At 48.9% G+C, this 14,166-nt stretch overlaps 1 protein-coding gene across 1 annotated transcript in view; it reads left to right on the forward strand.

Annotated features, from left to right (window-relative positions):
* LOC147113801 (uncharacterized) overlaps window positions 1–14,166 on the forward strand; it is an 80,946-nt gene that overhangs the window by 45,224 nt on the left and 21,556 nt on the right. Inside the window, exons 11-12 of the mRNA XM_085996165.1 lie at window positions 8,229–8,316; window positions 10,723–10,817. Coding sequence (XP_085852291.1) covers window positions 8,229–8,316; window positions 10,723–10,817 — 183 coding nt within the window. The remainder of the gene's footprint in view (window positions 1–8,228; window positions 8,317–10,722; window positions 10,818–14,166) is intronic.

The raw sequence follows: 14,166 nt of genomic DNA on the forward strand, positions 1-14,166 counted from the left end.
TTTGGGGCGTCAGGAGGTGAGACACGTGCCGCAGAATACCTAGCCTCTGACCAGCTCTTGTTGCTACAGTATTTACATGGCTGGTCCAGTTAAATTTCTGGTCAATGGTGACCCACAGGATGTTGATGCTGGGGAATTCGGCGATGGTAATGCCATTGAATGTCAAGGGGCGGTGGTTAGACTCACTTGTTGGAGATAGTCATTGCCTGGCACTTCTGCAGCGTGAATGTTACCTGCCACTTATCAGCCTGAAGGGATAATTACAGTCCTAGCCCTTTTGGGCTATTCCAGATCAGGCGTATTCCCCAGATGTTCACCCTCAACTTAAGTTAGAGATAGCCGAATTCCATAAGTCACTTAAATGGGTCTAAAGGTTCAGGCTATCTCTCCCCAAAGGAAATGAACGACTAAAGATGTTACCGTTCTCCGGATAGTATTTTGTATAAGTTGAACTAGACTGTAACCTTCCGGATATTTAATGGGTCTGAAATACACCCCAGATTTCTGCAACTCCTTACAAAAGAGTGTACAGAATTTGTGGGTTCGCGAGTCTATACAGATTCACTCTTTGAGACAATTCTAGAAATATATAATAACAACAGAAAATGCTGGAAAAGCTCAGCAGGCCAGGCAACATCCGTGGAGAGAAATAGAGTCAATGTTTCAGGTCGAAACCCTTTGTCAAGACTGAAGAAATTATCAGATTAAAAGACCAGTTTGGGGGCTGGGAGAGAACAAAAGAGAAGTGAAGAGACATTAAGAGGTATTCAAAATGAGACGAGATGGTGATAGGACTGGTGGAGACAAAAGACAGCTCTAGATTAGGTGTGAAATGCGCTGGCAGAATGGAAGACAGCTGTCATGTGGGAGAGAAAAAAAGGAAGGGGAGGAGGGCCAAAACAAAGGTGTAGATAAAAAATATAAGTAAAAATGTAATGGGGGCCGAGGTTATGATCTGAAATTGTTGAACTCGATACTGAGTCCAGAAGGCTGTAAAGTGCCTAATCGGAAGATGAGGTGCTGTTCCTCGAGCTTACGCTGACCTTATGTGGAACAATGCAAGAGCCCGAGTACGGTGAGGTCTGAGTGGGAATGGGGCGGTGAATTAAAATGACAGGCGACCGGAAGCTCGGGGTCATCCTTACGGACTGAATGGAGGTGCTCCGCAAAGCAGTCACCCAATCTGCGTTTGGTCTCCCCAATGTAGAGGAGACCACATCATGAGCAGCGAATACTGTATACTAGTTTGCAAGAAGTACAAGTAAATCGCTGTTTCACCTGGAAGGGGTGTTTGGGGCCCTGGACAGTGGGAAGGGGGGAGGTATAAGGGCAGGTGTTGCATCTCCTGCGCTTGCACGGGAAGGTGCCAGGCGAAGGGGAAGGGGTGCTGGGTGTGACAGAGGAGTGGACTAGGGTATCTCGGAGGGAGCGGTCCCTACAGAATGCTGAAAGGGGAGGGGAGGGGAAGATGCATTTGGTGGTGGGATCACTTTGGAGGTGGCGGAAATGGCGGAGGATGATACGTTGAATGTGGAGGCTGGTGGGGTGAAAGGTGAGGACAAAAGGAACCCTATCGTGGTTCCGGGAGGGAGGGGCAGGGGTGAGGGCAGAAGTGCGGGAGATAGAACGGACACGGTCAAGGGCCGTGTCAACCATGGTAGAGGGGAATCCTCGGTTGCGGAAAAAGGAAGACATGTCAGAAGCACTGGTATGGAAGGTGGCATCGTTGGAGCAGATGCAGCGGAGACGGAGAAACTGGGAGAATGGAATAGAGTCCTTACAGGAGGCGGGGTGGGAGGAAGTGTAGTCCAGGTAGCTGTGGGAGTCAGTGGGCTTGTAATGAATGTTGGTCAATAACCTATAGAAATATATAGTTTTATTTAAGAGCCGGCATTCAGTTAACATCTGTTGAATCAGTCGCAACATTAACAATTCAAAGTACAATTAGCTTACATTTCTTATTTCTCAGAGATCCTTATTCTCAAATCTTTACTTCGTTATATTTCTAAATCCAGAACATTTGTTATTTCTTATTTCTAAATCCAGAACATCGTTACATTTCTTATTTCTTATTTTTAAATCCAGAACATCTCTTATTTCTTATTTCTAAATCCAGAACATCCACCAAAAATCAATCACTTTGATTTACCCAAGACTCATAGTTTAAAAACTTACAGAGATGCCTCTGGAAAGTTGAGAAATGCCCTGCCCGTTCAGCGTGTTCTGACTTTCTGTTAAAAAGGTCTTACTTTTATACCCTTTTGGCTTTGGTTTCTTCTTTGATGTTCTCTGCTGATGTCAGCTAATTGTCTTTATTGATCCCTCTGTTTGAATGCTTTCTATGTTAAATCAATTCAACTATTGCATGCATAATTATTTCTCTACTTTTGAGTGTTCCAAAAACCATCATAAAAACAACGACAGCTATGGTTTCTGTTTGATGTCATTCTTACCGAAGATTCTTCATTCAATTCTTAATTTTGGCTTAACTGCTTTTTTGCAGACATTGGGGGAGAAATTCGGTATAGCTCTGTTTGGGGCGCCATTAGCAGCCGTGCGCAAAGTTTAGTGCCTGGCGCTAATTATCACCTCCGACGGCAAACTTGGCTTTTATCGCCCCTGGAGGTGATTGGAGTGCTAAATCAGGCACTACACACCTCTCTTAAGGCGCTAAAGTCGAGGTGCGAGGCGTTACCTCAGAGGGTGGGCGCAGCGCAGGTGCTGCCACTTAGCGATTGAACACAGACACACTGGCGTCGGCCAGTTCTTAAAGGGAGGGTCGTTCTTGCTCTGCAGCCACACCCTGCTCATTGGAGCCTTAAATCTCGGCCTGGGCAGACCTGTGGCTAAATCTTGCAGCCAAACACTATGGAGAGGGCCAGGGAGCGAGCACAGCGCTTCTGCGAGCGGGCCTTGGAGGCTCTGGTTGACGCGGTGGTGCGCAGAAGATCCATTCTGTACCCAGAGAGTGGCAGGAAGCCTTTGCCATGCGAGTATAGAAGAGTGTGGGGGGAGGTGGCTCAGAGAGTCACCTCAAGCAGCATGGTGCCGAGGACCCATCTCCAATGTAGGAAAAAGTTCAACGACCTCACTTGGGTCGACAGGGCGAGTGTCTTTTTTTCAAAACCTCTCCACCCCTCCATCTCAACCTCACTTTATGGTCAGAGGGTCTTAAAAGCCCCAAGGCCCAACACTCATCCAACACCTATGGCCTTTTCATCAAACACACACGCACATTGCACACTTTGCATACAGTAAGGGCTATTCAACTGTGGGAGGCATTTCAGGCAAGACCATGGCTGCATACAGTAAGGGCTATTCAACTATGGGAGGCATTTCAGGCAAGACCATGGCTGCATACAGTAAGGGCTATTCAACTATGGGAGGCATTTCAGGCAAGACCATGGCTGCATACAGTAAGGGCTATTCACCTATGGGAGGCATTTCAGGCAAGACCATGGCTGTATATTTACTCAGACGCTGTCCTTTTTCTTGCAGGCCAAGCTGTCTCATAATAGGAGACAGCAGCAATGGACCGGTGGAGGGCGGCCTCAGCTGCAACCCTTCAGCGATCATGAGGTGCCCATCCACAGGATTGTGGCAAGCCGGGTGATTTGTCCAGTCGCCACTGGAGACGCCGACCCCGTTCTGGACAGCAATGGTAAGGACATCACCTTTTTGTCCTCTTTCCTTCCACTTGTTCCTCACAACACCAGCCTTTGACACTTTCAATCCAAATCACTAAATCGCTGCACTCATGCCTCCCTTGCTGCCACCCTGTCCTCACGCTAAAGCCACTCTTGTACCTCCCTGCTTTCAGATGGTGATTTACCAGGTGAGGAGACGGGCCCTCAAGCTGCCAGTGGGAGTGAAGCTGAAGGCGAGGAGGAAAAGGAAGCCGGAGCATCAGCGCCACCCTCTCCCGAGGAAGCCCATGCCCACACTGGGAAACGCCTTCCCTGGAGGGGAGCAGGGGGGAATGGTCTGATGAGGGTGAAGCTCCAGGACCCAGCGGGCTGCAGCAATGTGATGGGGGTAGGGAAGCTTGGGGGCCTTCTCCCCGGAGGGAGAGTATGCCATTGAGTCCTGCTGTACTGGACGCAGAGGAGGAGCGGGTCCTCACTGAAATGAGCGCCCAGGCGGAGCACAGGCACACTGAGCTCATGGCTGCAGTGGCAAGGGTGCCCAAATCCATTGAATCACTGGCAAGGAGTGTGGAGCACTTCGCTGTAGCACAGGCGGATGCCACGCAAAAGTTTAGTGCTGCAATTCAGTCACTGGCTGCCATGACCCCATCTCTGACTGCTCTCATGCAGACTCAGATTGAGGCCACGCAAGCACTGACTGCTGCCATCGTCGCTGGTTCGGACACATTTCCCCAGGGCTCTCACCGCACCGCAGCAGGCCAGCAATCTGTGCTCCAGCAGATTGCTCCGGATGCTGAGGTGCTGCCCCGTGGGACTGCCAGTGTGTCGGTCGAGCAGGGATGTGCTGTCCTCTCTCAAGATGACAGCATTCCTGCTGCCACCACTGTCACTTCTCCACTGCACTTGACTCTGCCTGTAGGACAGACTGCTGCCGCCCATGCAGAGTTGGTGCAGTCTGCAGCCGGGCCCTCCAGGTCCAGAGCTGGTCGAGGCCGTCCTTCAAGGGCATCTGCAGTCTCAGGTTGTGACAATCAGCAGCCTTCCACCAGCCTTGCTGCAGCCACTGGGGTCCGATTACGGAGGAGCGGCAGGGTGGGAAGGTGGGAAGTGCGCACGGGAAGGAGATCACCCTCGATGGGAAAAAAGTAGGAGGTGTGACAAAATGTTGTTCATTGTTTTATTAAAGGCCGAGGTTCGTGGTCAAATTTTTTTAACTGCTTTGGACATTGTCTCCAGGTTGTGAGAGACAGTTATGTTAATGACTTTTTTTTTGTGTTTCTTTCTATTAGTTTGTCCTGCGGAAATGAGACACACAGGCCTAGAAATTCACTATAGGCCCGTTTGGGGCGCCAGCCTCGCCAGGGCGCCAGAAGTAGCGCCCCGGAAGCATTCACGGCCGCCCACCGGAAATTCAGTTGGAGCGCCCCAGAGGGAAGCGTGGCGCTATTGGAGGCGCCCCACATCCCTCTTGGGGCGCTGCGACTGAATATCGTAGCGCAACGTGCCGCAGCGCTACACACTGCGGCACGTCGCGCTGCGGCACTGCAGGCCTTCCTCCCCTACTTAAAGGGGAGGGGCCTTGTTCTGCGCAATCTGGGGCCCAGCTGGGCCCCCGAGGATCGCGAGTGCTGGCAAAAGAGCCCGGCACCGAGGAGATGTGCCGGGCTCTTGGAACGCAGCCGGCACTCCACGGGGGGTGGGGTGGGGTTTAGGAGGCCGGGGATGGCAGCGCAGAGAGGTGCTGTCAGGCGGCCAGCAACAAAAATGGCCGCCCCGCACTTCTCCTTTAATTTGTGCCTCTGCCGCCGCAGGTAGGCCCCCCTGAACCGGTCGCACATAGCATCCGGCGGTAAATCAGGGGGCGCTTCCTAATATCGCGGCCGGGGCATCAGCGGGGCACTGCGCACACCGATGACATCATCGGTAGCGGCGCAGCGCTAATGGCTAGCGCCACCACTAGCATCCCGCTGAATTTAGCGGGAGGCGTGACCAGTGGCTTCCGACCCACTTATCGCCCTAAGGTGCTAACGGGTGGCACAGCCCACTGAATTTCTAGGCCACAGAGTTTGTAAAATAAATAAGTTTCTGTATTGAAAATGTACATGTTTGGTCTTTGCAATCATTGTTGCCTTGACCAGCTTAGGGGTTGCGGGATGGTTTCATTCAGGTTGTTTGAATGGCAGAAGCCATTTCCTCAGAAGGGGCCTAGAAGCGACTTGCTATGAGCCTTTGACGGACGGCCCTTCCACTTTGTACAGGTGCTGCTGATGATCATCCCCCTCATCTTCCTCCTCCTCCTCTGCTGGTGCTCCAATGCCTGGTGGCATTGGCTGGGTCCTGAGGATTGCAAGGTTATGCAGTACAAGGGTGTTGCACTCTCGAATGACATCAAGATCTGCGTGCGCAGGAGATCGGGCGGTATTGTTTAGCGCCGCCGCAAAATGTCCGGTCAATTTCGCGAAAGGTGCAGATATCGCCGCGCCCGGGCGCTAGTTGCGTTGCACCTCATTAGCACCCTCTTAAGGCGCTAACGGGAGGTGCAAACCAGCTGAATTTTTCCCCCATTGTGTCTTTCCTTATTCTCCATGTTCAACACAAACACAATGCAATTGCTTGGTGTCTCTATTGAAGTTATATCTTCAAAGTCTTGTTGGTATGGTTTTTACTATATGTAAATCAAAACCACTTTAACTGTGTGTTTACTTGTTTTCTAGCTATCTCAATTGGTTGCATATTAAATCTTATGGTTCCTGTTTTCCAAGTTTAACATAAAACTATTTGACCAGCAGATGTTTCTTTTCTTGATGTTATATTTCAAAGGCACATGCCTCTTTTAATGTTTGTATTTCTGTTTTATCATGTCAGCTCTTCACACTTCACTTTGGTCTTCCATTGTGTTACACCCAAACTCTAGACTCTTCGGAAGCACCAATGGTTTGCTTCAATCTTTCATTGTTTTAGAATATTTAACTAATTCCCATTTCAAAGCTTGTTTACAACTTTGTTATCAACTGATCTTTATCTCAGAAGCCTGTATTTCTGTTTACAGCCTGTCTGCTGAGACTTGTGTCTTTTAAACCCAGTATGTCTTTTATTAATAATATTAGAAATCTGTTCATAGTATCGTGTATTTCTCTGGATCATGACTATTCCTTCACAAGCCCAAGCCTGAATGTCGTCCAAGCCTTGTTGCATGCGGGCAGGGACTGCTTCATTATCTGAGGAGTTGTGAATGGCACTGAACACTGTGCAGTCATCAGCGAACATCCCCATTTCTGACCTTACGTTGGAGGGAAGGTCATTGATGAAGCAGCTGAAGATGGTTGGGCCTAGGACACTGCCCTGAGGAACTCCTGCAGCGATGTCCTGGGGCAGTGATGATTGACCTTCATTAATGGGGCTCATGTTTTCTCTCAGGGAGCAGCCGAACAGTGCAGCAATGAGTGAGGATGGAGCAGCCTTGGGGAAGAGGGTCGGCAGCAGGGAAGGCTCACAGATTTACTGAGAGAGTAAGAGAACGAGAAAGAGAGAAAGAATAAACTTGCATGGAGCCTTTCAAGACCTTAGGATGTCCCACAGCGCTTCTAGCCAATCAAGTACTTTTTTTGAAGTGTTACAACGTAGGGAAACACAGCAGTCACTTTGCGCACAACAAAGTCCCACAATCAACAATGTGATGATGACCAGATATTCTGTTTTAATGATGTTGACTGAGGGATAATATTGGCCAGGACGCCAGGGAGTCAGGCCTGGACCATGTGAATGAGGCCCAGGAGTTAAAATGGCCCAGGTCCTCACGTTGGCGAGTTAAGACGAGCTTGCTGCTCTCCCCGTCTGGCCCAACACTCGCCTCTCGCCCCAGGTTAATATTCCAAGATGTGTCCCTAACCCACACCTGGACCTCTGCATCTGCATATAAGGGGTTTCACGCCTGCTTCAGGTCCCTGCTGCAACTTTGGTTTGTCCTGAGGCAGCCAGTGCCAACACCAGCGCACTCGGGGTGGGGCGGGGGGCGGAAACCAACCCAGACGTCGCATACTAAAAAAGGTAATTACTTCCCACAGACACCATCCTGATCACCGCCGCTCCCGGTCCCGACCCCCAGGCAACCCCCCCTCCCCCGAAGCTCCCGATCCCAACTCTGAGGTTGCCAATCCCGAGTCCAACCACTTAGCACAAACCAGAAACTTTCAGCATCTACTGTGCAGACTCCTCCCGCAGCACCATCCTTGGACCTCACAATTTGCAGTGTATTAACCACAGGGTATTAACCCGGCAATGGGTGAGGGGTGCGGGGGGGTTGGCATTCCTGAAGTTTACCCCCATTCTGTCTTAATACGGAACGTAAGGGTAACCACACCAATCCCAGACTCCCAGCGGAGACATGCCATGGAAGGAAGCCTAGTCGGAGAAAGGGCTGCAGCACCGCAGTGACTCCGGGCGACTACACACTGGGGTTGCAGGATTGGTGTTGCAGGAAGTTAAAGGAGGAAGTTAATTACACTTATCTAGGATCTGAGGCACAAAATGAAATTCACTTCATGCAACTGGAAGAACGATTTCTTTTTGGCTTTTTTCTAGAGATCCAAAATCTTGTTGGAGCAAACTGTTGACAGACAATACTCTCCACTTGAAGAGGAGAATGGTTCAGTCACTAATCGTGTCTCAGGTAAAGGAAACGGCTGAGAAATGGGCTAGAACAGAATTATCATGACACATACGAAAAGCCAACAATCCGACACTCAGAATTGGTTCTGGCCAGCTGCCCAAAGGCACTGGTTTCGCCTCCAGCTGATGACCGAGTCGCTTTACCTAATGAATAGCTGAGCCATATGGAACAGAAAGGTCCCAGGTTCAATACCTGGCCTGGACTGAGTTAGCTGATCGCAACCAACGTGTCAGTAAAGTTCCTACTGTTGGACATCAGAGACCCTAGGTTGGACGTGGGGAAGTCCCATTTGGGTTATTGCTGCAGTGACCCCTGCTGGAGGTGTGCATGTGGCTTTGGATGAGCGCAGGGTTAAGCTCCGCCATGATGCCCTACATGGTTGAATAGATTATGGATACTGGCAGTCAATGCTTGCGCGTTCATAGTGGCCACTTGGCCAAAGTACTGGAAGGTGATCAGCACCCATGGAACTAAAAGGTGCTGGTTTCAGAAACCATTGGTCAGGATTGGAGGAGCGCAGAGATCTTGGAGGGAGGTTACCGAGATAAGGAGGGGCAAGGCCATGGAGGGATTTAAACACAAGGATGAGAATTTTAAACCATTGGTCTCACATAGAATTATATAGAATGTTCAGCACAGAACATTTCTTCACCCAGAGAGTGGTGAACCTGTGGAATTCTCTACCACAGAAGGCAGTAGAGGCCAATTCGTTAAATATATTCAAGAAGGAGTTAGATATATTTGTTAGGGATCAAGGGATGTGGAGAGAAGGCAGGGACAGGGTATGAATTTGGATGATCAGCCATGATCTCATTGAATGGCGGAGCAGGCTCGAGGGGCCGAATAGCCTACTCCTGCTCCTATCTTCTATGTTTCTATGTAACAGGCCATTTGGCCCAACAGGTCTGTGCCGGTGTTTATGCTCCACACAACCCTACTTCATCTAACCCTATCAACATACCCTTCTATTCCTTTCTCCCTCATGTCTTTATCTAGCTTCCCCTTAAATGCATTTATGCTGTTCGCCTCAACTACTCCCTGTGGTAACGAGTTCCACATTCTAACCACTCTTTGGGTAAAGAAGTTTCTCTTGAATTCTCTGTTGGATTTATTAGTGACTATCTTATATTTATGGCCCCTAGTTTTGGTCTCCCCACAAGTAGAAACATTTTCCCTACGTCTATCCTATCAAACTTTTTCATAATCTTAAAGACCTCTATCAGGTCATTGCTCAGTCTTCTCTTTTCTGGAGAAAAGAGCCTCAGCCAGTTCAATTTTTCCTGATAGCTATAATCTCTCAGTTCTGGTATCATCCTTGTAAATCTTTTTTGCACCTTCTCCAGTGCCTCTATATCCTTTTCATAATATAGAGACCAGAACTGTGCACTGTATTCCAAGTATGGTCAAGTCAAGGTTCACAGAATCACAGAATCCCCACAGTGCAGATAGAGGCCATTTCGGCCCATCGAGCCTGCACTGACACATATCCCACCCTATCCCCATAACCCCACGTATTTAATCCCCTAACACTAAGGGTCAATTTATCATAGCCAAATCAACCTAACCCGCACATCTTTGGACTGTGGGAGGAAACCGGAGCATCCGGAGGAAACCCACGCAGACACAGGGAGAATGTGCAAACTCCACACAGACAGTCGCCCGAGGCCAGATTTGAACCCGGGTCCCTGGCGCTGTGAGGCAACAGTGCTAACCACTATGCCACCATGCCCCCATCAGTATTAACTATACCCCCCACTTGGTGTATCAAGGTTCTATATAAGTTTAACATAAATTCTCTGCTTTTCAATCTATCCCTCTAGAAATGAACCCAGTGTTTTGTTTGCTTTTTTTATGGCTGTATTAACCTGTGTCACTACTTTTAGTGATTTGTGTATCTGTACCCCTAGATCCCTTTGCTTTTCTACCCCATTAGGCACTTATTTTCCAAGGAGTATGTGGCCTCCTTATTCTTGCTACCAAAGTGCACCACCACACTCTTATCTATATTGAAATTAATTTTCCAATTATTAATGTCTTCTTGTATTTTGCCACAATCTTCCTCAGTATTAACTATACCCCCCACTTGGTGTCATCTGCAAATTGCCTTCAGCTGCCTAGCTGGGTTTTTAGAGGAATCCGAGTTTGACCCTACAGAGCCTTTATCTGATGTTACACCACAAGCATATACTCCTACACACACACACAAGCACACACACAAGCATTCACTCCTACACACAAGCACACACTCCTACACACACACAGTCCTACACACACACACTCCTGCACACTACAAACAAACTCCTACACACACACACTCATGCACACTATAAACACTATATACACACACACACTCCTACACAGATAAGCACACTCTCCCACACTAACTGCTGTCTTTTTCTACTGTAGGGTTTGTCTGTAAGAAGGTGTTGTCTCACCATGTTCAGCCTGTGGGAGGAGTTGCTCTGGTTGGAAGAGATTGGGGCTACAACACTGACTACCTGGTGAGTTCACTCCTTGCAACCCCTCCAACATGAAACCTAGACCAACGATAAGATCAAAGAATTGTTTAAAATATGCATATAAATTCAAAGTACAGCAATTTCTGAATTAGGAGATAGTAGTGTTGGAAAGGGACAGGCTGCACATTGCATCTCCCTCCTATGAAATGATGAAAGACCTGGCTCGATGTCAAATTTAGTTTGATAACACACCTGTGAAGTGCCTTGGGACATTTTACTGCGTTAAAGGCGCTATGTAAGTAAAGTTATTGATGTTGTTGTTGGATGTAAGGGACCCTGGGACTTCAGAGAGAGTTTAATTACATGGGGACCATGCGGGGTGGTTCTCAATGATTCAACTTCTTAGAAACCCCAAAAGGATAGACTGGGTGATGCAGTGGGTTAGATACAAACCTCTGTTCTTTGGGCCTTGGATTTATAACCAACTCAAACTGATGGGATTGAAATCTCCTCTGTCTGCTGGATGTGAGTGTCCAAAGGGAAGTGGGCTGAAGCAGTCTCAATCCAACGTGGACCTTTGGCCCAAAACTGTCCCGATTTATGCAGCAGTTGCTGCTAAATTGGCAATCTCAGGATGACGGGTGTAACAGAATGGAACATGTCATACTGAGGCACTGTACTGATGTTAGGATTGAGGCACAGTGTTGAGGTTGCGGAGAGAAAGCTTTATTCTCCCTCTAACCTGTCCTGCGTCTGATTTGGGAGTGCTTGATCTCAAATTGCAGGAAGAGTGTTATAAATTCAAATACTGCTGTACATAACTTACCATGTTCAGCGGCATCAGTCACTCCCCGTAAGCGGCTCCCACATCCCGGAGTTGACTCACACTGCCCAATATCTACTGATACAATAGCCTATCACAGGGAATTTAACAATATTACCCTCTTGTGACCTGTATCAGATATGTGTACCTTGCACATGTGTCGCCAAGCTCTTTGAAGGCGGACCAAGATAGGCTAGCTACTATTCATTAAGCTGCTTTATTGCACAGCAAGTTAACCTACAGAGCAACATTTATGATCTGGCTCTCAATTCAATCAGTACAATTTGTCTTTGAATATAATACAAAACTAATGAACACGCTGCACTTCCCCACAACAATAAATCACCTTGCTTGACTTAAACAAAATAACTTCTCCATCTGAGCCTGGCCATAGCTTCCCTCGCAGCGATCTCTTTTTAGTCACCAATTGGTTTTCCAGCTTTTACTGAACTGGTCGAATGGATCTCACAACACGTGGGTCTTTGTTCTCTTGTTTAATTTTCCACAGAAAGTGATGACTTGGTTAATGACCCCATTCCCTGTCCAATGGTTGACCAGAGGAGCAGCCAGTCAAGGTGATGCTGTGTCCCACCCCCTTTTGAAACTAGTATCATGCAATGCTCAATGGGAAGAGACATTCCAAGGTGTGAATGTTTACCGGGAGCACCAAAACTGAGATAATGGGCTGGATTTTCATTGGGCTATGGAGGCAGGATTGGAGGTGTGTGGGGGGTTAAACTTGCATAAACTGGAGGGCGGGCCCAACCCTGCATAAACTGGAGGGCGGGCCCAACCCCGCCTCCAAGCAATTTAAAATAATTTGTGTCCAGTGGTCCCATCTCCAACCCGCCTCCAAGAGGCGGGATAGGCCGTTAAGGCCCATAACAAGCACTAAATTGGCTCTATAATGCCATTTTGATATGCCTTTGCGATTTTAACCATTTTCCCACGTGAAACACGCCTGTTCTGAAACACGACGGTGAAACCTGATGGGAGCACACTTGGATTGCTGACTATCAGCTGCAGCTCCACCATTAAATAGTAGATTTGATCATCCATCATTTGCAGGTGGCAGGACTTTGTAGTCTCAGGTTTGGGGAATTTTTAGAAGGCATAACCACAGCTGTGGAAGTTTGGAGCTTGACACCCATCTCCAGTGTGACCTCCTGGGAAACCCCTCTCACCACCTTGACTGAGCGCTTCCTTAACTGAGGCATATACCAGAAGCATGGGAGCCATTTATTTCCTTCCCTTCTGGGCATTAGATGAGGAAGAAGACCAGCCGCGGCACCAGCAGAACCAGGAACAACAGCAGCACCAAGAGCAGCAGCACCAACAGCAGCAGCAACAACAGGAGCACCAAGAGCAGCAGCACCAGCAGGAGCACCAAGCTGCTGCTCACCCACCTGAAGATGCACAGGCCAGAAGGGGCCAGCGCATGGAAGCCCGTCGGCGCAGGAGATATCCCCCAAACAGGGTCTACAGATGCAGGGTCAGCTACCTCAACATGTCTGAGCAGCAGTGCCAAAGGCGGCTCCGACTTTCGCGAGAGGTAGTGGGTGACATCTGCACAATGCTGCAACAATACCTGCAGCCCAGAGAACCAGGTGGACAACCCTTACCAGTGGCCGTCAAAGTCACCACCGTACTCAACTTTTTTGCCTCAGGCTCCTTCCAGGGATCAGCAGCAGACATCAGCGGCATTTCCCAGGCGGCCGCACACAAATGCATTACACAGGTAACCGATACCCTCTTTGCCATCGCGCACAATCACATCCATTTCACCAAGGATCAAGCAAGTATCATGGCGGGTGCGGTTGGATTAGCAAATCTGGCAGGCTTTCCAAGGGTGCAGGGCATCGTTGACTGCATACATGTGGCCCTTAAGGCACCCCATCGCAATCCAGGTATTTTTGTCAACCGCAAGGGCTTCCACTCCCTCAACGTTCAGCTGGTGTGTGACCACAGGAAGGAAATTTTGCATGTTTGTGCCAGGTACCCTGGCAGTTGCCATGACTCTTTCATACTGCGCCAGTCTTGTGTGCCTCCGCTATTCAGTCTGCCAGACGAACTTAACAGATGGCTACTTGGAGACAAGGGCTATCCCCTGAGGATGTGACTAATGACGACGTTGAGGAGGCCATCCAACGAAGCTGAGCAGAGCTACAACTCCAGCCACATGTCCACCAGAACCATAATCGAGCAAAACATCGGTTTGCTGAAGATGCGCTTCAGATGCCTGGAGAGATCAGGTGGAGCCCTGCAGTGCTCAGCAGCCAGGGTCTCCAGAATCATCGTGGTTTGCTGTGCACTTCACAACATGGCACAACGTCGTGGCTTGCAGATTCCTGAGGATCAAGTGGCTCCTCACACATCATCCTCAGATGAGGAGGAGGCGGAGGAGGAGGAGGAGAGCGAAAATGAACATCTTGCAGAGGCCCATCAACCAGTGGCAGCAGTACGTGAGAACATAGCTACCCGGGATGCAAGGAACGCACTCATCTTGGTCAGATTTGCTTAGCCTAGCCACTCAAGCACTTTTGCCTTGCAGTTTCTTACCTGAGCATC

The sequence above is a fragment of the Somniosus microcephalus genome, chromosome 8 (genome assembly GCF_052327205.1).
Source record: "Somniosus microcephalus isolate GS21.2 chromosome 8, FLI_Smic_1.0, whole genome shotgun sequence".
Taxonomy (NCBI): Eukaryota; Metazoa; Chordata; class Chondrichthyes; order Squaliformes; family Somniosidae; genus Somniosus; species Somniosus microcephalus.